Source organism: Apiotrichum porosum (assembly GCF_003942205.1).
Source record: "Apiotrichum porosum strain DSM 27194 chromosome Unknown scaffold_10, whole genome shotgun sequence".
Classification (NCBI taxonomy): Eukaryota; Fungi; Basidiomycota; class Tremellomycetes; order Trichosporonales; family Trichosporonaceae; genus Apiotrichum; species Apiotrichum porosum.
The window spans coordinates 648,497-673,014 of NW_021167117.1; the positions used below are offsets into that span (position 1 = coordinate 648,497).

Here is a 24,518-nt window from a genome sequence, read left to right on the forward strand (position 1 = left end):
CCACGCTGGGTGCAAGCGCTTGTCGCGTCACCCTTCATCTCTCTCGTCCACCTTCTAAACCAGCCAGGACACACTGCAAAAATGACCCAAGCCAAGTTTGAATTTGCGGCTATGCCCGATGCGGAGGGCATGTTTGGCCCCTACGGCGGCCAGCTTGTCCCTCCCCATCTCAAAAAGGCCATGGACGACATCAGCGAGGTGGGCAACACAACACACCCCATTTGTTTTTGTTATCATTCGCTAACCCTCACACCAAAATAGGCTTATGACAAGATTTCCAAGACCGAAGAGTTCCAGAAGGAGCTCGCCGACCTCAATGCCACCTACGTTGGCCGCCCTTCGCCCATCTTCCACGCCAAGCGTCTCAGCGAGCAGCTCGGCGGCGCCCAGATCTACCTCAAGCGCGAGGACCTCAACCACACGGGCGCGCACAAGATCAACCACTGGTATGTCCTTTGTGTGTTGCAACTTTTGTTACTGACGTCTACAGCCTTGGTGAGGCTCTCCTGGCCAAGTTCATGAACAAGAAGAAGGTGATCGCCGAGACTGGTGCGGGCCAGCACGGTGTTGCCCTTGCGACTGCCTGTGCTCTTGTGGGTATCCCCTGCGAGATCCACATGGGAGCTGTGGATATTGAGAAGGAGCACCCGAACGTCACCAAGATGAAGATTCTGGGCTGCAAGCTCGTGTCAGTCACTGCTGGCCAGGCGACCCTCAAGGAGGCCGTCGACAGCGCCTTTGAGGAGTACCTCAAGGACCCCACCGAGTACATCTACGCTATCGGCAGTGTCGTCGGCCCCCACCCCTTCCCTGGTAAGTCTACTGGATGGTTGCGAACAGGGAACATCCCGTGACTGACGTCCTTAGCCATGGTTCGCGACTTCCAGGCCATCGTGGGTCGCGAGGCGCGCGAGCAGTTCCTTGCCTCCAACGGCAAGCTGCCCGACCACATCGTTGCCTGCGTCGGTGGTGGCTCCAACGCCATGGGCATGTTCACCGCCTTCCTCCAGGACGATGTGCACCTCATCGGCGTCGAGCCAGCTGGCAAGGACATTGAGACCCTCGGTCAACACGCGGCCACGCTCACCAAGGGCAAGCCCGGCGCGATCCACGGCATGAAGTGCTACGTGCTCGAGGACGCCGAGGGCAACCCTGCGGCCGTCCACTCGATTGCGTCTGGCCTCGACTACCCTGGTGTCGCGCCCCAGCACAGGTGAGCAGAGAGGAGCTGTGGAGGAAATACCTCGTAAAAGCATGTGCTGACTCACGTCCAGTTACCTGAAGGACCTGGGCCGCGTCGACTACCAGTCAGCCACCGACAAGCAGACGCTCGACGCGTTCATGACGCTGTCGCGTGTGGAGGGTATTATCCCCGCCCTCGAGTCTGCCCATGCCGTTGCCTGGGCCATCAAGACTGCCCCTACCCTCGGCAAGGACGAGACCATTCTCATCAACCTCTCGGGCCGTGGTGACAAGGACGTCGACTACGTGGCCAACCTCCTCGGTATCTAAACGATGTCTCTTTCGGGGGTCACGAGAACCGGCAAACGGACTTGCAGTGCGAGTACGGCCCGGCGTTGTAAATGAAGAAGAAGAGAAGGGAGCAAGTATATGCAGCCACTCCAGGTCCTGGAACCATGGGCAACTGTTCTTGACTCACTCAAGTCGACTCTGACAACCTGGTGACAACGCATGCGCAATCTCTATAGCAGGGTGGGCGATGTGGCAGCTCATATCGGCGACCATGGAGACCCCGTAAACTTGCCTGGAGCGCAGCTGACGTCGACCACTCCATTTCTTTGCCAATGAGTCCCCACCGCACACATCTCCGCGCAGCCGGGAAGTCTGAACGGAGGACTAGCCATTTCTTCTCACACTTGAGCGGGACATTAACAATGACCCGCCACAACGGGATGCTGGAGGTTTGATCCCGGGTGTACGGCATTCCGCATCCCGCAGTGTCCAGCAAGCAAGCAATCAAGCAAGCACGGCATGGATTCAGCGGGCTCGGTGTGTTGATGACGAGTGCATCGGCAGCGCATGCAGGGTACCTGACAGCCCAAACTTGCTACTTCTGACATGTGGGTGTCATGTGGTGGTCCCGATGGTTGCCGTTGGAGGAAGCCCAGCCAAAACCCGGTGTGTTTCGCCCAGGCGCCAAGCAAACCTTATCGTCATCACTGCCGGATATGTGGTCGCATTGCTCACTGCACATGATGGCGTCCATCCAGTGGGCGGGCTGCTCCTGCAACGGTACAGCACTCGAGGAACAGGAAGCTATGGACATGAACAATGCAGTGCCTCCTGCTGATGAGAACCGCAAGTGGGCTATGGTTGAGTCCACAACGTCGGGGCTGCAGTTTCCAAAGCCACTGGTATGCTGTTCCTGTCTGTTTGGTACCACTATCTGGGAAACTTGTCTCACACATTGGCTACCGCACGCCCACTACAGACCACGCGCTGTCGTGTTTACAACAATCGCCCGTGGCTGTAGTGGTTCATCAGCCATCTTCCCATGGGGCACATGGATCTCAGCATCACTCTAAAACGGAGCGACATTCTCACCCTGACCAAGTGCTGCTCAAGGAGCCACACGTGCAGTGGGAGCCACCTCTCCCGTGGCCTATGCGGACTGTTTCCCGGAGGAACCCAGCGCCCATTGCGTTCGTACTCGGCATGCTCTGTCTCTCGCAGGGATCCCAATCTCCGCTCCGGACTGTAGGTGAGGTGGCATCGCCCGTGGGCAGTGGACAACCTGCTCTTCCTCAGCCACCGCAGCACCCAATGAGTACGAGGTGCGAGGTGGCAGCTGGCCGTACCGCGGAGACTTGATAGCAACACCATCATCGAAGCGAGAACGGCACAACCCCAGCTCCCTGACCACGTCATGATGGCATGCCAAACACCATTCCAGCCTCTTCGGGTCGCTCACACTCCTCGCTCCCGAGTTTCGAGTTCCGAGTTCCGGACCGTTCGCCTCCGGATTCTACGCACTCTCCGGATTCCTGCAGTGCACGCCACAGGATCCGGCCAACGGCCAGCAGGCCGCTGCCGGCGGTGCCCGTCGGAGCCGATCCCGAACCTGATCATCATTCATGACTTGGGGTTCCGCACAAAGGTACTTGGGTGGGGGGATGGCATGGTGACCTGCGTGTGGTGGTCTGTGATCCTGTGAGCTGCGATGTGATACATTGATCAAGGAGGTCGGTGTCGCTGTTGCTCTTAGTTGGCACTGCGGACCCAATATCTCGCGGCCAGTGGCGTTTGTTTACGAGAAACGTCTATGATGGCTGGGTGAACGATCTCGGCTGACGATGGCACGCTGTTTGGCAGTTGTGGAGTTGCAAAATACCTTGGGCAAGGTGGCTGGGTGGGCTTCAACGTTCGCCAGGCCCATGTGATGGCAGCACTCGTTAACCTGCTACCGCATGTCCACCTGAACATGACTGCCCACATATATGAACATTAGATCCGATCCTTCAGCAGGCACAGCAGGTAGTATTCCAGCGTTATCCTTACGTTGGAACGGGCCAGTTGGCTAGCTTGGGGGCTGCGAGGTACACTTGCGCCCAGACCGTCTGGCACAACATCCCTCAAAGACCACTAGTGGCAAGAACAGGACAGGTTCAGGACGATATGCAGATACGGTTTCGTTCCAGTGAACTGTGCCGTTATCTTGGCGGATCTAGACGGAACAGTGCTGTTTACGGCAGTTTCACTCCCGCCCGCACCTCCGTCTGACACAACGCTCTTGGAAAGACAGGCGCTCAGCTGGTGGCAATGCATAGTAACAGTGAAGGATATGCAATGAACGTCATGTGGTGCACAGGACAATGTAAAGCACGCCGTCTTCATGGTTGCTACATATTAACGCAAGGGACGGAAAGACGGGAGGGTCGACGTTCATGACAGACCTCAAGGTTGGTCAGTGAACGGTCACTGGTGCTGGAACTGCGGATTGCTGCGGATCGTAGATACCCTCACAACACAAAAGTATGCGGATCGTCACGCTGTTGTATTCTCAAGCCCGAGTCTCCGGCAAGATCACCAGGCATTTCAGTGCGCAGTAAAGGAAGACTGGCCGCCTGAAAAGCGCTCCATATCGATAACAGTGGGACCGTTGCACTGGTCGGCCGCAATCATATTCTAGGGGTCTGCGTTGCCGGTTCTAGTCTCATTACGCGCCTTCTATCGGAGCCAAGCGGCGGGGAGCGCCGAGACGCAATGATCACGACAGTCCGTGTTCATCGCCTGAAAGGCTGGGAGCACTAGTGGGCGATGGTGTATTGGCGAGTAGCGCCCAGTAGCAACAACTGAAACGTGCCAAGCAAGCCGCTGTTTGGACATCGGGCTAACCAGTCTGCATGCGCGGACGCGCGTCCCGTTCTCGGTATCGGTTTTGTTACACGCGATAAGGCACTAGGTGTGTCTCTCGTACAATCCTGCAATCGGGTACCTAGGATTTGCTGGGCCGTCCGCCGTGTTCATCGCCGTCAATGTTCGGCCACTACTCCACTGGTCTTGCTGACTTTCACCTGGCCTGCCTCACATATTGGCGAACCAGTCTAACCTGAACAAGCGGTTTCCAGCAGTTACAGACAATATAGGGTGTATTTCGCTGTTACGGCCGCGGGAGAGATGAGATTGTGGCCTCGACGCAAAGGCTGGATTGTGGCTCCACCGAGCCGCAGCGGCCAGCACTCCATCATCCATGTGTTGTTCCTCGAACGGGTCAGCGAGCCTCAGGTCAAGACTTCCGGGGACCACGGGAACGGCTTCCCACAACAAGAAGGTACATCCTCATCTCGCGGGAGAGCGATTGGAAACAACTGTTGCGCTTGGCAATGGCGGACGGAACTGAGAACGCGTAGTGGACAGTCACTGGACGGGGGCGCAGCAGTCGTTGCTGATGACATGTTCCGACACCGTTAGCACGATACACATGTTGCCAATCATCTCATTGCTCTGAAAGGTATATAAGGGGTCCATTTGCACGTCTGGAGGCCCTCATCCCATCAAGAACTTTCCAGCAGACACCACACTTATCTTCTCGCCTACCAACTTCGACTCTGACACAATGCTTCCCTCCAAGGTGGCCCTTCTCCTTCTCCCGCTCCTTGCGTTCACGAGCGCCGCTCCGCTCAATGACAATGCTGTTGTTGCTCGTGACGCCGACCTGGACGCCCGCGGCGACAACTCGCCTCTCGGTGCCGCTGCTGGCGGTCTCAACGACCTCTTCGAGGTTAAGGGCGACGTCCTGATCGGTCCTGGGGGCTGGCTCGACAAGCAGGGCAACTTCCACGAGGGCGAGTACACCGGTGTCGCCAAGCGCGAGGCGGACGTCTCCCCTAACGTCGAGGAGCGTGGCCTCCTTCTTGGGGCCCTCCTCTTCGGCAAGGCCCGCTTCTGCCTTAGCGGCTGGCGCTACTGGAACGGCTGCATCATCCGCCCTAGGGGAGGTTGGTGGTGAGTACACTTCAATAGCGCTCCAGGATGCCATGCTTACAACACCAGGGACTGCTATGGCTTCCACAAGTACGGCTACCCTTGGGGCTACAACCCGTACGGTCACTCGTCGTGGTGGCGCCGCGACATGGACGACTCGGCCGTCACGGCCCGTGGCGGCGACAACTCGCCCCTCGGCGCTGCTGCTGGTGGCCTGAACGACCTCTTCGAGGTCCAGGGTGACGTCCTCATCGGCCCTGGCGGTTGGATGGACAAGTCTGGCAACTTCCATGAGGGAGAGTACACTGGTGCTTCCAAGCGCGACGCGGACGGCCTCACTGAGCCTCAGGAGGAGCGTACCTTTGGCCTCCTTCTCGGTGCCCTCATCGGCGGTAAGGGTGGCTCCTTCTTCCACGGCTGGCGTCGCTGGAGCGGCTGCCTCATCCGCCCCGGCGGTGGCTACTGGGTAAGTTTAAATACTGAAAAATTCCCGATAAATGCAGTATAGTTTCCATTTACTCACCATCTTTCTCAGAACTATGCTGGCTGGCACGAAGAGGGGTACCCTCCCCACTACAACCCCCACGGCTCGTGCAATTGGTGTTAAGCTACTCGCCCCACGGTACGAATGACGGAAGTCACAAGGGCGACAACGGCACCACACGTGTTAGCGGTCACCTTTCAAACCAGCGAGCGGTACGGACTTTTCTGTTGGCAATGTACATGTAGGCCGATGCAGATGCAGAACAATTGTTTTCCAGACTCCCTATAGAGGCGCAAGAGTTGCAATTGTGCCGGCTGCAAAGCCCCAACTAATGAAAGCCATCGGAGTTTGAGAATGATTGTGTGAAACGAAATGGGCCGACCAGTCATCGACATTCCTGGTGTTATGCTGCATGACTTGCCGTTACTACATTACGATGTCATAGTTCGTGAAGATAAGGGGCTGGAAAAAGCGAAAGGTGCAACATCGGGGTGCCCCCCGTGATGCCCCTCGTGAAGGTGTCTCGTCATGGCAATCAGCCAATGAGTGCCGGGCTGTTTCAGTGCCCAGGCCATTAGATACTCTCTGGGTTGTTCCTGAAGTACCCACAGTGCTTAAAATGTGTTGTTCCTGTAAGGAAGGACAAGAAGAAAGCGTAGGTAGTTTCATCCACATATGGCGAAATGCAAGAATATCAAAACACCGTTGGTGAAACGGTATCATGCGTCGTTGCCACGTGCAATCTCGACGCGGCAGGGGTTCGACTCCCTTACGGTGTATATCTTTTGCCATGCTACATTGTGCTTTTGCATGTGCATCGTCCAGAAGGATGTTGAAAGAGTTGAGATGTCAGAGATCGTCGATGAAGAGTGTCGAGTGCCACATTGTGGCGGGATCGACGAAAGTGAAACAGACTAACATGCTCTTGACGCAAGTGGCAATCTTCAGTTCCCGCTCTGAGATCTGCCTTTCGCCGCACGGAACCGGCTGTGCCAGACTTCGTCTTATTGGGCTTGGCTGTCTACACATACCGAGGTGCACTTTCTCGACGCCTGATGAACGACAGCGCACGTAGCGAGCACGCCAAAAGCTGCACAAGAACCCAGCTGCATGATCGCTATGAATCTCCCATCCCCGCTGACCCCATTTACTCGGTGATGACCCAGTCGGGCTTGGTCTTCTCCCATTCGGCGGCACCAAAGTAGCCCCACACAAACTTCTGGTGCTGGCTGGGGTTGAGTGGTGCGTCCATGTCCTCCTCGGGCTGGCCGAGCTTGGCGACATACTTCTTCCTCATCTCACCGAGACCGGCACCCCTGGAGATCTCCTGGGCATAGGTTGCGCGGCGGTAACGGACGTTGAAGACGTGGTCGAGGGCCTTGGGGACGTCGGCGGCCGAGACGCCACGCAGGAACGCCGAGAGCGCCTCGCCGTCCTCGATGGCCTGGGAGGCACCCTGGCCCTGGTGGGGAAGCATGGCGTGGGCGGCGTCGCCGATGATGATGGTGCGGCCCTTGACCCACTTGTCGAGGGGGTCCTGGTCACGGAGCTGCCAGAGACCACAGGTCTCGGTGAGGCTGGTATGTCAGCTGCTGTTCGGTGGGCGGGGTCTCCTAGCGGAGGAGTGGGGAAGTGTGGAGGGAAGAAAAGGATGGTTGCGGAATGCGGGGGTGATGGGGTACCCCAGGGGAACTCACGAAAGGAGGTCCTGGAAGCGCTGGGGGAACTTCGAGAACGACTTGACAAGAGAAGCAACGTCACCGCGGGCGCTCCACTTCTCCTCCGAAAGCTCGTGGAGACCAGTGTCGGGGAGGATGGCAACGTAGTTGAGCAGAGTCTGGTTGCGGGTAGGGTAGCACACGAGACGGTGGTCACCGCCGTCAACGATCAACAGACGACCGTTGAGAAGACCCATCTCCTTGAGCTCAGGGTTGGCGTTGATGTGCTCGGCCTTGAGGAGACCACGGTACGCCGAGTGACCTGAGGGGACGGCACGGAAATGGGTGTCGCCGATGACGCTGGGGCGGACAGCCGACTTGATGCCATCGGCACCAACAACCACGTCGGACTGGTAAACCGTTCCGTCGGCGGTGGTGACAGTAGCGTTGTCGGCGTCACATGAGACCACGGAGGTGTTGAAGATAATCTTGCAGGGAATACCCTCACCAGTGGTGCTGATGGCCAGGTCGTACAACTCCTGCTGAAGGTCGGCACGGTGGCAGAGGGCCCACTCGATGCCGACTTGGGCCAGAGGGTCGTGCTCGAAGGCCATCATGAGCTTGTCATCCCTAGCACGCCCTGATGAGGATCAGCCAAAGTGTCTCCCATCTTTCCCTCTCTTGGCAACTTACACTCCTGGAACGACCTGCAAGGCACGGCACCGTGACCGATGAGGTCGGCACCGTACTTCTTGAGGATGCGGTGTGCGTTGGGGCCGAGGTGGACTGCGGCACCGATCTCGCCGAGGAAGGCGGTGGACTCGAGGATGGTCACCTCACAGAATGGGCGGAGGGCGAGGCCGGCAGCGAGGCCACCGAGGCCGGCACCGACAATGGTGACCTTGAGAGGGGCGGTTTCGTTGGTCATTGCAGCAGGAAGTTTCGGTGTGTGTTGGGAGATAGTTGGTTGCATGCACCTCTTGCGGCTATATAGATGCAGCAGCATATGGCACGCGTGTTCCCATTGTGGGGGCGTGTAGCAGCATACAGCCGTCCGAGCGCTCGGTGTGGGGCACACACCGGTCCTCAAGGACCGGGAGTCCGGGAATCTAACTCTTGAGATAACCGCCCTCGGTGGATGGACAAGAAGAATCCGAACATCCGATCCGCTGTGCTGAAAGTCACCGAGGCGACCACATGTTCGGTGCTCGGGGCATCATCAGTCCGACACGCAGCGTCCCCCGGGCATCGCCCAGCACCGAGCTCGGCCACAACGTATCAGTTGTACTTATAGTTCATGTGGGCCGTACGGAGGACACTTGTAAGCCTCACACCCCTCCGAGATAGAGTAGTCACCTCCTCCAGTCACCCCTTTCTCAATTACACAATGCCCATCCCCATGCCTGTTCCCGGCGCCAACGCCCTCCTTACCGTCACAGAGGAGGGTGACATGGTTGTTGAGAAGAACGTCGATGTCCCCCTGAAGGACGGCAAGGGCCTCGTGCGTGCCAACGTCTACCGCCCCAAGGCCCCCGGCCGCTACCCCGTCCTCATGACTTGTGAGTTTGTTGAAGGGCTGGTGGCTCGAGAGCATCAGACATTTCCCAGTCGCACTTAGCTGACACACTGTAGACGGACCTTACGGCAAGGACATTCCTTACTCGTCGTTCCACACTCCTTCCTACAACGAGATCCCCGACGAGCAGAAGTCGCACAACTCGGCCTGGGAGACCCCTCACCCCGAGTACTGGACCAAGCACGGCTACGTCGTGGTGCGCGCCGACGAGCGTGGTCTCGGCTCTTCCTACGGATACCTCGACACCATGTCGGACCAGACCTCGTCTGACTTTGCCGAGGTCATCGAGTGGGCTGCCGACCAGCCCTGGTCGAGCGGCAAGATTGGTCTCGTCGGTATCTCGTACTACGGCGGTTCGCAGTGGCGCGTCGCTGCGCGCAAGCCCAAGGGTCTCGCCTGCATCATCCCATGGGAGGGCATGACCGACTACTACCGCGACCGTGTGCGTCACGGAGGTATCTACTCGGACGTGTTTGTGCGCTTCTGGTGGAACAACCAGGTCGGCATCATGCAGTACGGCAACGGCGTCAAGACCCCTCGCCGCTTCCACGGCTGGGAGGGCCCCGCGGTGGGCCCCGAGTGCCTTGAGGGCGAGCTCAGCACTGAGGAGCTCGTCGCCCTCCGCAACGACCAGACCGTCGACAACCGCGTGAACCGTTACCTCGACCAGCCGTACCACAACTCGCGTGTCTACAACCTCAGCGACATTGAGGTGCCCGTCCTCTCGGTTGCCAACCTGGGCGGTATCCTCCTCCACCTCCGTGGCAACGTCATGGGCTACATGCAGGCCGGCAGCAAGAACAAGTGGCTCCACTTCATCTCGGGCCGTCACGACCTTCCCTTCTACCTTCCCCACTACGTCCAACTGCAAAAGTCCTTCCTGGACGCTTGGCTGAGGGACGAGGACCCCGAGGGTTGGAAGGAGGGACCCAACGCCAAGAAGCCCGCCGTGTCGCTCTTGGTCCGCAAGGGCAACCCTGGCTTCAACTCGAACGAGGCCGAGGCAACCTTCAAGGCGCGTCACGAGAACGAGTGGCCCATCGCCCGTACCGTGTACGAGCAGTTCAACCTCACCCCTTCGGGAGGCCTCACCACTGCCCCCGTCGCCGAGGCCGGTACCTTTGAGCTCGAGGCATTGGGCAAGGCGGACCCCATCTCCTTCGAGGTCCAGTTCGACAAGGAGACCGAGATTGCCGGCCACCCCACCGCCAACCTCGTCTACTCGGTCAAGAAGCGCGCGGACGGCACCGCCCCTCGCGACATTGACGTCTTCGTCACCCTCCGCCACATTGGTCCTGACGGCAAGGAGGTCTTCTACACCGGTACCGCCGGTGACCCGGTCCCCCTCGCCAAGGGTTGGCTGCGTGGCTCGCTCCGTGCGATCAACGAGGCATCGCCAGTGCACAAGGAGTACCTCCCTTACCGCGAGTACCGCTCGACCGACGTCTCGTACCTCGAGCCCGAGACCAAGTACGAGCTCCTGGTCGAGATTTGGCCCACTGCATGCGTCATCGACAAGGGCGGCAAGCTCGTCTTCGAGGTGTCCACTGGCGACACCCAGGGCTCGGGTCTGTTCCAGCACAAGGATCCCGAGGACCGTAACGAGTCGGACCTGGGCGGTGTCAACGTCCTGCACGTCGGTGGCGAGGACAAGTCGTGGGTCAAGGTGCCTATTGTCTAGAGAAGATAAAAGTGTCTGGTTAGATCTCGGATTAGTTGAATGCATTGTTGTCGAACCAAGACCTGTCTACAATGTGCTGCATTTGGAATCATGGCGGGTTGCTTCATGCGGGGCTGTAGTGGTTATGTCACGTTGGTCGTTTGCCCGCCCCACACCTTGACCATCCTCACAAGTTCGACCCACAAGCATAGACATCATATAGGTACACAATCATGCCCATGTATACTCATTTGCAACTCAAAGAAGCCTTGCACTGCCCCTGCTCTCCTTGACCTTCTAATGCCATTGGTGATGCACACATGCTCGTAGGAATTTACACGTTTTGTTCCGGGAGATTTCCGCGTTGTAACCGCTCCACTCCTCGCTGATCTCACATGCTTGCAAAGCGGTCCATACGTAGGCATGTAGACATTACATCGTGACATCACCATTACCCACCCTCATAAAGAACACACAGTTGTTAACCCATACAACATTATTTATATAGAAACTCGGACATGAAAATGCGATGTTGACGTCTACTTCCAGAACAAATAGTCCCTCATGAACGCCCAGAGATTCGCATGGCTCCCCAACCACGCGGCACGGGGTAAGACCACCGCCTCGCCAGGCGCAGTCCTTGCCACAGGGACTGGGTGGGGAGCGTCCCGCTGGACGTCGAGGTAGACCATGTCGCCGTGGCGCAGATCGAGAGCGGAGACTGGCGCGGTCGCTGCAGTGGAGGCGAGGAGGTTGGTGTTTCCCCGCGCGGAAGGAAGTTGGCCTCGTGGGCCTTCGAGACGGAGCGACCAGGACGAGGAGGCGAGGTCGGGCCACTGCGCCAGGATCTACAGAGAGTCAGCCAAAGTCAAGGAAGGACGGCCCACCGAATTCGACATGCCTGGTTGGACACCAGTGATCCAGTGACTCACCTTGCCTCGGAGCGCGGTCACGCTGTCCTCCTCGCTAACGTCAAAACGCGCCATACCGAGCGGTGAACGGACGCGCAGAATCATTGTTTTCTGAGATAGTAGTCGTTGTCGGAAGTCACAGCTGTCATCGTCGCATGCATTGTCTGACTTTTGGGCGACTAACCCACGACTCGGCCTGCGCGCTGCTCGGTCAGCAAAAGCACGGGCGATGGCCGATGGAGTGGTTAACGTTAGGTTCTCGCTGTTCGGCGGGATGGACGTGAGGCATCCGGTGACTTCCGGCATATACCGCAGTCGGCTTGCTGGACGCCTTTGCTCCACCACAGCTCTCCAGCCGACACCGACCGAGGTCGAGAGTGCCCACGAGCGCATTGTCCCATGCATGGTTGGCCCGGGGTACCGGGGTGCCGGGGTTGCGGTTTATGTAAATAGTTCCCCGCTCGCTGGTTGCCGTTCCCTAGTTCATCTTCTCTAGTTGTTCACTTTCCAACACGAAACCCACCCACATCAATCATGTCCAATACCACACGTGAGGGACTCCAGGCTGCGGTTGCCCAGGCGCACGGCGCATACGTCGATGGTCGCTGTGACAACCTTGCCTGGAAGCACAAGACGCTGTATGCCATCTTTGGTAGGTAGCATTGACTCTCATCATCCTCGCCCTACAGCCGTTGACACGTTCGCATCGCAGACATGCTCCAAACCGAGGGAACCAAGGCAGCGCACGCCGATGCATCCCTCCGTCTCGAGCTGGCCGAGGTTCTGCGATACATCTCCGCCACGCTGTTGCGTCTCTCGACCGACCTCCCAGGCGAGTTTGCAAAGGAGCAGACTCTCAAGGACACACGAGGTGGCAAGGGAAGGAAGCGCGCGGCCGGAGTTGTCGCTATCGTCGGTGATGTTGCTCGTGAGTACAGCCACGCACACAATGCTCAGGACCCGCATACTAACTGACTGCCAGACCCATTGGCCAGCTGGGCTGTGCCCCTCACTGAGGCCATTATCGACGGTAACCCTGCTGTCATCATTGCTGCTCCTGGCTCCATCATCGTTCCTGCAAAGTTCACCTCCCGTATCGACCAGGAAGCCTACGCTCTTCTGTGGACCGCGTCTCCCGCCAAGCTCTTGGGCGACGGCGAGCTTCCTCAACTCACCGCCCTTGTGGGACCCGCTGACCGCCTGCCCGCATCTCTGACCGTGTCCACCTCTTCCGGTCCCGTCTCGGTCCACCCAGTGGCCACTGCCCCCGTCCCCGTCATTGTGGACCAGAGTGCCCTTCCCGGCGCCAAGCCCCTCACCCCCAAGCAGCAGGAAGCCGGTTACGTCCCCAGCTCTATTACTGCCGTCGCCCAGAACATTGCTGCTGTCGTGACTGTGCGCAGCGCGTCGCTCGGCACTCCCACTTATGTGCTCGCCCACGAAAACCTCGTTGCGCCGCTCCTGTCTGCTCTCTCGGCTGCTCTCCCGTCGCACATCAAGCCCGAGCTTACCGAGCTGTTCGAGAACAAGCCCTCGACCCGCGCTTTCCTTGCTGGCCAGCGCGCCGGCTTCCCTTCCTTCCTCCCCGTCTACACTGTGCGCTCTATCGACCAGGCCCTCGACTTTGTCACCGACGACGTCGCCGCCCCCGCTGCCGCCTACGTGTTTGCTGCCCACTCCTTTGGCTCTTACGCCTTCAACTTCCTCAAGAACGTCCAGAACGTCTACCTCAACTCGATCCCTGCCGAGGCGCTTGCTCTCGGCCCTTACGTCAACGGCAAGGACGAGTTCAGCTTTACGCTGCAGGCGAACGTCGAGATCAGCCGCCTTCGCGGTGACGTCCAGCCCCCGCAGAGTGCGGCGTCCCTCGACGAGCTGGCCAAGATCAAGGCCCGCAAGCTGTACCAGCACCCTGGTCAGCGCATCGACTTCTTTGGCGGAAGTGAGTAACACCCCCAACGGGGTCCAGTTGGAAATTCACCGAGAGGGAGTCGTACTAACATCCATCCAGGTGTCTTGTCTGCTGCACTGCCAGTCCTCCTCTTGATTGTCGGCGGTGTGGGTTACGGTCTGGTCAAGGGAGGTCTTGCGCTCAAGGCCAGTGGATGGCTGCACCTGTAGTAGAATTATTTCGTGGGGCTTGCGCAGTGGAGAAGGATTGGCCATGTTGTGCGGGGGCAAGGAATGTGAACCTATTATCGCAGTTCAGTGAGGTTGCAATGGTCGCGTAGTGTGTTTCTCGGCGGTGATTAGGATGTATTTTGTAATATTATTACCCAACTTTCAATAGCGGGCTGCCGGACACGCGTCCTCCGTGTCGATTCCGCGTGCATCGGCCCCAGTTTGCCCCACACTTGGCCCCGGAGTCATATGCCCCGGAGTCATCTCGCACGTACGGTTTGCTGGCCCCATAGGCATTGTGTCGTCCGCCATCCCATTCGCTATCGTCTCTTTTCCTTACTCTTACCACTATCTCATTCCCGACCACCCGAAAGACTAAACGCCCTCTAACCAAACGCTATATCGTCCCAACATGGAGTCGGCAGTGTCCGTCTTCAACGTGAGCTCTAGCCACCCTCCTGCGGCCTCGTGCGCACTCTTGGCACCCTTGGACTGACCCTCCCCTCTCCAGCCCATCGCTCAGTTCAGCTTCTCGCTGCCGGCTGGCAACGCCCTCCGCAAGAACAAGTCGGTTCAGAGCTGTATCAGTGCGTTGTCCTTCCCATCCCATGCCAAACCAATTTTGCCGCTACTAGCGTGCGGCTGATGCGCGTCACATTCCACCCAAGCTGACCCACACTAGCCTGTCGTCGCCGTAAAACAAAGGTAACATACACTTCTCACTCGGCAGCTCCGGATGGTGACTGACTTGATTCACAGTGTGACCGCCAGTGGCCGTGCACGCCATGCAAGAACAGAGGCGAAGCAGACACCTGCGAGCCATACGTTCGAGAGCCCACTAACCGGCCGACGTGAGTAACTTGCTGGGTCCCCTCTTTTTCCCTACCGAGCGTCCACACAAGGTGCTGACTACGTGGCAGAGGATACACCCACGTCTCTGACACATCCATCCTTGCCAACCGTGTCAACCAACTGGAGGTTGCCCTGTCACGCCTCATCGCCCGCGTCGACAACGTCGACGCCTATGGGGACATTATCAACGAGTTCAAGGACCCGTTGCCCGTCTTCCGCCCCAACCGTGACGGCGAGGACGACATGAACGAAAAGCAGGAGCCGATGGACCAGGACATGAGCGTCGTCGACGTCAACATGTCCTCCCTCAACAACGGTGCCGGCAACGGTAGCCGAGACGACGAAAGGGGGCGCAAGGACCGCGAACCAAGGGGCGGCGCAGTTTCGGCGTCTCGCTCGACGCGCCGCGTAACCGAACCCAGTCCCGGACCTGCGCTGCTCAATGCTGCGCACGAGGTCTCTGTGGGGCCCTCGAGCCAGCCTCATGGCGGGCACCACCTCCCCCACGCCGCTGCCGCCCACGCGCACTCGGGGTCGATCGGAGCCCTCACAGGGGCGGGGCAGGGTCCCGCTCCCGTTGGCACAATGCCGCCGGCTGACCTGGTGTCGCCCGCTCACATCCTGGCAAGCATCGCCAGTTGCCCGCCGTCCTTTGATACTCCCGACCCGTCCGCCCACGCCCATCTGCCACTCGACTTGGGGTATGGCGTCGCATCAGCAGCAGCGAATGCCCCGTGGCCCCCGCCCCACGCCCAGCATCTGCCCTCCAACTTTGGTATGTACGCCGAGGGCAGGTCCGAGCCAACGTCCAAGGTGCCCAGCATCCAGGAACACAACGCGACGCTCGAGCTCGAGGCCATGGCCCTCGGTCGTGGCGCACAGTGGGGCGAGAGGTCGCCTGAAAAGGGTATGTGTGCGCTGAACCTTAAAAACGGGGTGTGTGTCACTAATCTGGCTCAGACCACGATGGACCAACCCTCTCGTCCATCATCCACATCCGCCCGCGTCCCGATCACGACCACCTCAAGGAATTCCCCCAGGTGGCCAACCTCCCCAACGTCCTGATTGGAAAGTACGTCCTGACGCACTACCTGGACAACATCGACCACAACTGGCGCTGCTTCCACCGCCCGACATTTGAGAACCAGTGCTCCGAGCTCTTTTCACGCATCCGAGCGCGCGCTACTGAATTCACCCTCGGCGAACTGGCCACGTTGGGATTGTACGCGGCCTGCCTCTCGGTGTCACTGCTGTACCTCGACGACGACTCGCTCAACGATTTGGGGCTCACCAATGATCAGTCCCAGATCCTTGCGACCAAGTGCTGGAAGGTGGCGTATGCGGCACTTGACGAGTCGGATTGGATGCAGGTTCACGATATTCGTGGCATTCAGACTCTCATGTGAGTAAACTCTAGCTAGGAACCGCTTTGGGTAGAGTCTAGCTGGAAACTTGGACCTAGGTGCTAACTCTGCAGCGTCGGCGGCCTGTACCTCTCGAGCGTCAAGCGCGCAAACCAGCACTGGGCAATGCTCGGCACCGCAACCAAGGTCGCCATGGCAATTGGCCTCGCAACCATCCCGGACGAGTCCAAGATTGCCACGACGAACATCAACAGCATCCCTCCGCGCTTCCGCTCTGCCATCGACCGCGAAGTGGGCCGCCGCATCTGGTTCTGCCTGTGCGAGTACGATATTCTCTTCACAATGGAGAACGGCTTCATGTACATTATCAACCCGGAACTCTCTACCACATCTGAACCAGCCAACATCAACGACGTGGATATCCATCCGGACGTGCCTGTCGTCAGCCTCCCAATCGACACGTACACGGACATGAGTCACCACCTCGCCCGTGCAAAGCTCATGTACCTCCACCGTAACCTGATGACCAAGGTCCGCAAGGCGGGAAGGATGCGGTACCAGTTTGTCACTGAGTGAGTCGCGCAGCTGATCCTTGCTCCGAAAAAGAGTTGTTGAGCTGACGAACAGGGCCCACGCCGAGCTGTTGCAGTGCATCGAGGAGCGCCCGCTCTTCTTCCGCGACACAGACACGATTGTCGCACAGGATGCGGTGCAGCTTCACAGAATGTAAGCTGGATTACTGTGATCTTAAGCTGACAATCACAGCAAGCGTGAAGCGTGCCTCCTCCGCGAAGCAACTGACCTCCGCATGGTCCGTCTGCACCGGTACTACTTCCCCGAATCATGCCACAACCCGCGCTACCTGAACACCAAACAGTCTTGCCTGGCAGCCGCTCGCCGCATGCTGAGCGCTGAACAGCGCTACCGTATGTTCAGCAGCAACTACCCACACTTCTGGGCACACAACTACATGGTCTTCACGGCCACCATGGTTGCCATCATCTACCTCATATACGCCGAGCCAGGAGAAGTAGAGGACATCAAGTCGCTGTCGGAACACGGCATCGAGCAGCTGCGTTCCCTATCCACTCGCGGCCGCCTGGACCTGAACGACACGGCCGACACTCTGACGGTCCTGATGGAAAATCAGCTGCGGCGCAGGGACGCCGAGTCCCCGTCCAAATCGCTCAAGCGCAACTTTGGCGACTTCCTGTACGAAAACTGGGGGAACGGCGCAGGCTGGGTACCCGACTTGCCCCACGAAGGCAAGAGGCCGTTTGTGGCTGATCCTGGTTCGGCGGGCATGGATACGGGTTCGACGTCGGCTTACACCGATGTCAATGACATGGGTTTTGTCTTTGACTCGCTGTTGAACGACTACGCCATGAACGTGGGATGATCCCTGCGCACTCGAGCGAGGGAAGCGAGGGTGGGCAAGACATGTATATACGGTCAATGCATAGGTGTTATCTGTTCATTGCTTTCCTGGCAGCTAATACAGCTCTCCGTTCCGCGTTTGTTCCTTTCCTTCTTTTCTTTCCGCGTTTGTTCCTTCGATGCCCACTTTAGTCGCGGCTCCAATGGAGTGGCACACACCGCCGTGACCTATGCACCCGTCAGCCATACGGCCGGGCGGGGGAGAACCGGCCCCAGAGCCGCTGTTTCGGTGGAGACACGTAGGTCACCGAAGTAGTGACCTCGGACCGTGAACTGCGGCGGTGGGCTGCGGAATCTCCTGGCCTCCTGTCCTCCTCTGGAAAACAGGCCTCCGGCGACCCGTTCGCCGACCCAGCTCGTCTTGACGACCGGCCGCGGACAAGTCAGCATCTGGCAGCCACGCTGCACGCAGAGCATGGCGGCAAGCAGGGCTGGGTTATGGTGGACTGCATAAGGTCAGTCGCCCACATGCTGGTACTTGTTTTCCCCTGCAAATTACAGTAACCGACACCAACAATGACCTCCAGCACCACCGAGCCCATCTCGCCCTCGCGCTACGTCACTGGCCACGACGAAAATGGCCGTGCAGTCTTCAGCTTCGAGGGCCAGATCCCCACAACCTCTTTTGACGACAAGGGCCGCAAGGCCATCTTTGCTGTGCGTTTTTTTGCTCGCTATGAGGAGCTAGGAGCCATGTGTTATGTACCTCGGGGCTGACTCGTCTTCCAGGTTCCCTGGCAGACCACCACCTTCCCCGCCGAGTGTTCGGGTCCCGACGCCGTCACGCTCGGCGGCCCACTGAACAACGAATCCGGCACGGTCTGCCGCATCGTCGAGTTTCCGCCCAACATGTCCTCGCCGCCCCACCGTACCGTTTCGCTCGACTATGGAATCATGGTCTCGGGCGAGCTCGAGCTCGAGCTCGACGACGGCCACGTGAGGAGCATCGTCCCTGGCGACGTGTGTGTTCAGCGTGGAACGTAAGTGGTGGAGAACAGAGACTCCGAGCGTGGCGCTGACGCGAGACAGCATGCACACCTGGCACAACCGTACCGACAAGTGGGCGCGCATGGTCTTTGTGCTTGTTGCCAGCAAGCCTATCGAGGTCGACGGCAAGCCCCTCGAGTACGTCATGCACTAGGGGCCTGATACTGTCTGTAGACAGGGCTGGATGATATATGCACGCAGTGAATATTACAAAAACATTGAGGGGCGTGGCAGCAACCGGGAGGCGTGAATTGGCAGCAGTCATCTATCTGGCCTTGATATTCCTTCTGGAGCGAGCCGAATGTGACCATCAGATGCATGCAGTGAATCTGGCAGAGCTACCTAGGTCCACAGAGTGAGCTGCCACTCCCATACCAATGGGACCCCATGGAGAGACCCCATGGAGACCCATGCCAGCTGGCCTGACATCGACATGTGTCTTCCGCCACCGAACCCGCGCGAGAACGGAAGGGGACGGAACGTCCTCCGTCCACACTTGCTTTGACGCCGACCGGCCGGTAGCCCGACTCCAGCTGCTCGACGGAACGAAGGGGAGCAGAAGGCTGTGTTCCGCGCTCGCGTTACAGTACACTACACAAAGCTGCATTGAGACCTCTGATACTAACACGCTCCTATCTTAAACTCTACGCTGTCACCTCCCACATGCCGGCACGCACCGGGGTGACGTGAGGAGCCTGGGGCCAGTCTCCGAACTGGAATTGGGACTGGAAACATGTCAGCTGTGTGAAACCGCCCACAGTCACCACGACAAAGCTTACATTACGCATGGACTGCAGCTCGTAGTTTTCGGCACCGGCATAGTTTGCGTGGCCCTCGTCCTCGAGCGCGCCGGCGGCACCGGCCACGAAGAGCGCAGCCATGTAGTGGTCGTCGGTACCCTGCGCGTCACGGAACTGGGGGTGGGCCATGAGACGCGCGATACCGCGGCGCAGTGCGGGTCCCGAGTTCTGGGTGACGACGTTGCTGAACGCCTCGCCAAAGTCGATGGCCCACTGCTCGGGGGGCGCGGTCTGCGCGAGCGAGTCGCGGTAGAAGACACCGCTGAACCATGCGTTGCGGTAGAGGTTGTGCACGGCGCCGCCCGAGCCGATGATGAGGGCCTTGTTGCGCAGGGGGCGGAGGGCAGCGCCCATACGCAGGTGGAAGTGGGGGTCCCAGCGGGCATTGTGCGAGACGACGCAGTGCGGCAACGAGCGGCCGCCGGGGAACATCCACTTGAGGATCATGAACGTGTCGTGGATCTGCTCAAAGTCGGGCTCGAGGGCGACCTCAAAGCCCGCAGTGTCCAGCATGCCGCGGACCTCCTCGGCCAGCTTGACGTCGGGGTTGAGGTCAAAGTTGACGTACTGCTCGGTCGGGACCCATGCGACGGGCTGCATGGCAGGTGCGGGGTTGCCGCTCACGCGGATGGTCTCGTCGGGAGTCTCCCAGTCTAGAACGCCGATCAGCTCACCGCCACTACAGTATTTTCAGCAGCTGGCAACTTACGGGCACCCATGATGATCACACACTCGACACCCTGTGCCAACGCCTGACGGCCCACCTCTTCCCAGTAGGCGGCGGGCGCGGTGCGGCGGGCAATCATGCCGGTCGAGCCATGTGAGAAGAAAAAGGCGGGGAAGATTGCTGCAGAGGTCAGCCGATGAGTCTTTTGGTGGGTGGGTGGCGGCCAAGCTTACTTTCAGAAGGCATCGTAAAAGTCAGTCGTTGGGGCCAGCAATCCCAGGCGAGCAGGTTATGAAGGACATGCGTTCGCTCACAGGTACCGTCTTGCGCTCGGTATAATGCGTGCATGCAACGCCGGTTACGGAGCGACGGATTTCCACCGTGACCTCGGGGAACAAAACCGGGTCCCCCATCGCCATCTCCCGTCCACCCCGGGGCTCGGTTGGTGGCCGGGTGGCGTGGCGGATTCCTCCCCTCCGGCTGTCCGAGTGTCCGACATGGGCCACATCCCCCCCCCGCAACCGTCCCCGAACCAGCCAACCCACCCGCTGATATACCACAGCGACCGATGCATCGGTCACTCCTCATGTACACTCTGTAATGTCACCAACGACCACGACCACCACAACCACCACCACCCAGCAGGAGAGCGGCGGCGGCCCCGTGGGCCTCACGTCTGTCGGCCTTGCGTCCCTCATCGTCAAGACGCGCGAGGTCGGTGCAGACGCCTCTATCGCCAGCGTGCCCCTGTCCGAGAGCCGCGGCCTCCCCCTGCACCAGAACACCAACTCCAACCCACCCCAGTGGCCCACCGTGCGTGGTACCCCCGCAATACGCCCCTCGCGATAACGACTACACCTTTGCCGACAGGCCACTGGGCCAGAACGGTGGCGAAGCGACCTTCCTCGTCTTCATGTTCTCTGGCGTTTACGGTATCCACGTGAGTCGGGCAGTGTGTGGGAAAACGCGCGGTCGCGGAAGGTTGTGCGGAAGTGTGCGGAACAGTACACTGACGCCAATAGCTGCTCAACAAGGCGTGGCGTAGTACGTTTGGCCAGGTCACGGACAGCGTCTGGAAGTACAAGGTTGGCGGTCACTGGTAGTGTTGTTATTATGGAAGCAGTGTAGTTGTCATGTGTTGCCTGTCTTTGCCTCATTCTGAGAAGTGGTCGAAGGCGGCTGCAAATGGTCCCAGACGACTGGAACCGTTCGTACTCTGTATATGGCCGAACCTCGACAGGTTCCTAGGCCTCCCGGTCAAGCATCCGTCCAGAGGACGAACAGCCACAACACATCGACACAAGACAATGTTCGTGACATAAACTGAGCTACTTCTGTTCACTACTATTACTCTAGACAGTGCTATTTGCTTCTTTGCTTCTTTCATTCTTGCTTGCTTCTTCTTCATTGTCCAATGCTAGGGCGTGAATGTGGCCGAGACACCGTCCTCGTCAAACGAGTGACGCGCCACAATGGCGGTAAACGTGCCATTGGGGATCGTCCATGCCTGCTCGACAACGTTCCAGATCGAAACGTCATACCTGCTGAGCTTGAACGTGACAGTGCTGGTGGCGTTGGCGTCCAGGTTGATACGCGTAAAGTCGCGCAGGACGCGGGGCGGCTCGCCAGATCCCTCGGGGAAGGATAGGTAGAGCTGCGGGATCTCGCAGCCGTTCACGGCACCGGTGTTGGTAATGTCGGCAGAGACGGACCAACGGGCCTTGTGGAGCTTCTTCGAGACAGAGGTGCCAACTTGAGCGGTGAGAGGGGTCGAGGTGCTGTTGTCGCCCGCGGAAGAATTCGTGGCTGCGGGGTCGGTGACATTGTTCCCAGCCGCGCTGATATCCGTGTTGGTCGCAGGAGCGGCCGTCTGGGACTCGTGCACAGAGATCACAGACGAGTTGACCGGAATGGACTCGCGGTCGTGCAAGTCGTAGTCGCGCTTACCGCGGCCAAGAGGGGTGACCTTGATGTTCGAGTACGAGAAGTTGGTGTAACTACCACCGTAGCCGAAGGGGAATGCCGGGGTAATGTTCTGAGCGAGGAAGTGTCGGTAGTCGACGAACAGACCTTCGGTGTATTCGACGTTGGTCTCGACGGGGTCGTTGGTGTTGACATAGTCAATGTCGGCCGGGTAGTCGGAGCGGTTACGCGCGATGGTGTATGGCAAGCGGCCAGAGGGGTTATAGGCGCCGTACATGACGTCGACGAGGCTGTTACCAGACTCTTGACCGGGGAGGCCGGCCCAAAGGATACCGGTGATGTTCGGGTGGTCGGCCCAGTCCATGATGATTGGGCCGACAGAGTGAACGACAACGATGGTGTTGTTGTTGACAGCAGCCACAGCCTTGACGAGAGCGTCGCCGTTGTTCCAAGCGGTCAGGTTGTTGCGGTCGCCAACGTTGCCGTCGACGGTGATGTACTCTTCGCCACTGTCCGAGTTGATGCCGACAATGGCGACCTCGGCGGTAGCGGCGAGGGTGGCGGCACCCTCGACCTCCCAGTCACGAAGCCACCAGCCAAGAGTCGAGTGGTCCTTGCGCGCCTGAAGGGAGATGGCCTCGAGCGGATCGACAAGGTACGGGAAGTTGGTGGTACCAGAGCCCCAGCCAGAAGCCAGAGTTCCTGAGAGTTAGGTTGGGAGCGACTGGTCATGTAACTCACCCTCATCACCACCGCGGTCAGAGTAGCCGTTGGGGCCCCTGGTTGATGGGCCCATGTCGGAGCCGATGACGGCGATCGACTTGGGCTTGACGAGGGGCAAGGCGTTGTCGACGTTCTTGAGAAGGACGACGGACGAAGCACCAATGTGACGAATGAGCTTGTAGTGGTCGCCCTGGACATCGACGTGGCTGTTGTTGGGACCGGTGGTCGTCCAGCTGTCAAAGTTGACGGCCGGATAGTTGCCCTTGTCCTGGCCGACCAGGTACCAAGCGGCAACGATGCGCTGAGCCATATCGTCAAGACGCGCCTGGGGGATGCTTCCGTTGGTGACCGAGTTTGTGAGGTTTGCGCCAAAGAAGGTCGTGAGACCTCCACTGTATCCAATGTCTCCTGGCATAGTCATGTCGAGGCCATTCTGAACAGAGAGGACACCTGAATGCGTGGCGTCCCAGTCACTCATGATGAAACTTTTTGGGTCAGCTAGTCCACGACAGAATATTAGCTCACCCTCCAAAGCCGAGCTCAGTCTTGAGGATACCGTTCTGCGTCTTCGAGTCCTGGCACGCCCAGCTTCCGTTGATCAGGTTGTAGCTGCACATGAAGGATGCCACGTCGGCCTGAACCGCACGCAAGAATGGGTGGAGGTAGAACTCGTGCAGGGTGCGGTCGTCGACGTTGGAGCTCGAGGTGGTACGGTTGCGCTCTTGTTCGTTGAGGATAAAGTGCTTGGCACATGCCTGCACGCCCGCCTTTTGGATACCCTTGACGGTCTGGTAGGTGCCATGTCCAGAAAGATAGGGGTCCGCACCGAACCCTTCCCAGTTACGACCGCCGGCAGCGACACGACCCATGTTGGTCATGGGGCCGAGCTGGATGTTGACTCCTTTGCCGCGATGCTCTTGGCCCATGGCATATCCACGCTTGTACATGAGAGACTTGTCGACTGAGTCGTGATCAGTACGTAGCTGTTATAGCAGCACTCACAGGTGGAAGCAACGTTGATGGCTGGAGGGAAGTAGCTGACGAAATCGCCAAAGCGCACGCCGAGCGGAGCGTCCTGGAGACACAGTCCGGTCCAGTTACGCTCCGCCACGGGAGGAGTGTTACCGACACAGCGGCCGACCATCCACCCTTCACCAGTTGCAAGCTTCACCTTGTCCTCGTTGGTCCATCCCTTGAGGTAGGCAGCTGCCTTGCGGTGGGCCTTGCGCCACGCAGGACTGAAGCTGTCCTCAATGTCGAGTGGGGCGGGAACATCCTCACTGGTGTAACCGGCTGGGACGGTGCAGAACGAGCACTCAGCCGCCGCAGCGGCCGTCGTAGAGCTAGCCTCCGGGGCGGTGGTGAGCGTCGCAGTGTCAGCACCAACAGTAGTCCCGTTTGAAAGATCGGTGACGGTGGGCGAAGGAACCGCTGTACCGTTACCTGCGGACTCCAAGCCAGTGGCTGTAGAGTCGGTCGCAGTCGGCACATCGGCAGTGCTCGTCTCATTGACAGATGCGGGCGCGGTCCACAAAGCAGTGTCCGATGCCGTTTCCGACGGAGAGGACTCGGCGGATGGCGACGAAGCGGTAACGGTGGGTTCGGTTGTGTTGCTTTGGGCACGGGCGAGGACGCCGAGCGTTAAGATGAGGGGGAGGAGACGCATGGTGGGCTCTGGACTGTGAGCAAGAGTCGACGGAGAAGAGAGCACTCACCTGCTTATGCAGGGGTACACCAGAGTGGAGAGAGAAGGGAGGGGATGTCTACAATGCCAAGATGCACGGAACGACGAGCATTCTATATGTACTGTGTCTCTAGGTTGCCGAGTACCTCGAAGGGCGATACACACACACAGGCGCGGTAATGCCTACACTAGCCCCACTAGCGCTGCTCACACACCCCGCAGCAAG

General features: G+C 59.0%; 11 protein-coding genes and 1 non-coding gene across 12 annotated transcripts; 8 read left to right on the top strand and 4 right to left on the bottom strand.

The window, feature by feature from the left end:
• Nucleotides 1–81: 81 nt before the first annotated feature.
• TRPB2 (Tryptophan synthase beta chain 2) lies at nt 82–1,512 on the top strand (the record flags this gene model as incomplete). The annotated part of the gene is made up of 5 exons (XM_028617164.1): nt 82–198; nt 262–446; nt 491–813; nt 868–1,213; nt 1,275–1,512. The coding sequence occupies 5 exons, from the start codon at nt 82–84 to the stop codon at nt 1,510–1,512; spliced, it is 1,209 nt and encodes a 402-aa protein (XP_028474471.1).
• Nucleotides 1,513–5,077: 3,565 nt separating this feature from the next.
• EHS24_001366 (uncharacterized protein) lies at nt 5,078–6,052 on the top strand (the record flags this gene model as incomplete). Its single annotated transcript, XM_028617165.1, has 3 exons — nt 5,078–5,466; nt 5,515–5,911; nt 5,981–6,052. 3 exons carry the CDS (start codon nt 5,078–5,080, stop codon nt 6,050–6,052), a joined length of 858 nt encoding a protein of 285 aa, XP_028474472.1.
• A 576-nt stretch (nt 6,053–6,628) lies between these two features.
• On the top strand, nt 6,629–6,708 carry EHS24_001367. The gene has a single exon. It is a non-coding gene; the product is annotated as a tRNA-Gly (tRNA).
• A 368-nt stretch (nt 6,709–7,076) lies between these two features.
• Nucleotides 7,077–8,515, bottom strand: EHS24_001368 (uncharacterized protein; the record flags this gene model as incomplete). Its single annotated transcript, XM_028617166.1, has 3 exons — nt 7,077–7,506; nt 7,627–8,227; nt 8,281–8,515. 3 exons carry the CDS (start codon nt 8,513–8,515, stop codon nt 7,077–7,079), a joined length of 1,266 nt encoding a protein of 421 aa, XP_028474473.1.
• A 459-nt stretch (nt 8,516–8,974) lies between these two features.
• On the top strand, nt 8,975–10,844 carry EHS24_001369 (uncharacterized protein; the record flags this gene model as incomplete). Its single annotated transcript, XM_028617167.1, has 2 exons — nt 8,975–9,146; nt 9,220–10,844. The coding sequence occupies 2 exons, from the start codon at nt 8,975–8,977 to the stop codon at nt 10,842–10,844; spliced, it is 1,797 nt and encodes a 598-aa protein (XP_028474474.1).
• A 518-nt stretch (nt 10,845–11,362) lies between these two features.
• EHS24_001370 (uncharacterized protein) lies at nt 11,363–11,839 on the bottom strand (the record flags this gene model as incomplete). Its single annotated transcript, XM_028617168.1, has 2 exons — nt 11,363–11,671; nt 11,756–11,839. The coding sequence occupies 2 exons, from the start codon at nt 11,837–11,839 to the stop codon at nt 11,363–11,365; spliced, it is 393 nt and encodes a 130-aa protein (XP_028474475.1).
• Nucleotides 11,840–12,268: 429 nt separating this feature from the next.
• EHS24_001371 (uncharacterized protein) lies at nt 12,269–13,855 on the top strand (the record flags this gene model as incomplete). The annotated part of the gene is made up of 4 exons (XM_028617169.1): nt 12,269–12,386; nt 12,447–12,662; nt 12,717–13,676; nt 13,746–13,855. 4 exons carry the CDS (start codon nt 12,269–12,271, stop codon nt 13,853–13,855), a joined length of 1,404 nt encoding a protein of 467 aa, XP_028474476.1.
• Nucleotides 13,856–14,267: 412 nt separating this feature from the next.
• On the top strand, nt 14,268–17,470 carry EHS24_001372 (uncharacterized protein; the record flags this gene model as incomplete). The annotated part of the gene is made up of 10 exons (XM_028617170.1): nt 14,268–14,294; nt 14,367–14,442; nt 14,538–14,560; nt 14,615–14,706; nt 14,776–15,614; nt 15,668–16,109; nt 16,185–16,643; nt 16,699–16,797; nt 16,837–16,882; nt 16,949–17,470. 10 exons carry the CDS (start codon nt 14,268–14,270, stop codon nt 17,468–17,470), a joined length of 2,625 nt encoding a protein of 874 aa, XP_028474477.1.
• Nucleotides 17,471–18,024: 554 nt separating this feature from the next.
• Nucleotides 18,025–18,649, top strand: EHS24_001373 (uncharacterized protein; the record flags this gene model as incomplete). Its single annotated transcript, XM_028617171.1, has 3 exons — nt 18,025–18,165; nt 18,238–18,488; nt 18,538–18,649. 3 exons carry the CDS (start codon nt 18,025–18,027, stop codon nt 18,647–18,649), a joined length of 504 nt encoding a protein of 167 aa, XP_028474478.1.
• Nucleotides 18,650–19,139: 490 nt separating this feature from the next.
• On the bottom strand, nt 19,140–20,208 carry EHS24_001374 (uncharacterized protein; the record flags this gene model as incomplete). Its single annotated transcript, XM_028617172.1, has 4 exons — nt 19,140–19,220; nt 19,275–19,948; nt 20,005–20,142; nt 20,196–20,208. The coding sequence occupies 4 exons, from the start codon at nt 20,206–20,208 to the stop codon at nt 19,140–19,142; spliced, it is 906 nt and encodes a 301-aa protein (XP_028474479.1).
• Nucleotides 20,209–20,562: 354 nt separating this feature from the next.
• On the top strand, nt 20,563–21,065 carry EHS24_001375 (uncharacterized protein; the record flags this gene model as incomplete). Its single annotated transcript, XM_028617173.1, has 3 exons — nt 20,563–20,775; nt 20,846–20,902; nt 20,985–21,065. 3 exons carry the CDS (start codon nt 20,563–20,565, stop codon nt 21,063–21,065), a joined length of 351 nt encoding a protein of 116 aa, XP_028474480.1.
• A 314-nt stretch (nt 21,066–21,379) lies between these two features.
• Nucleotides 21,380–24,274, bottom strand: EHS24_001376 (uncharacterized protein; the record flags this gene model as incomplete). The annotated part of the gene is made up of 4 exons (XM_028617174.1): nt 21,380–22,587; nt 22,627–23,093; nt 23,134–23,569; nt 23,611–24,274. 4 exons carry the CDS (start codon nt 24,272–24,274, stop codon nt 21,380–21,382), a joined length of 2,775 nt encoding a protein of 924 aa, XP_028474481.1.
• Between the last annotated feature and the right edge of the window lie 244 nt (nt 24,275–24,518).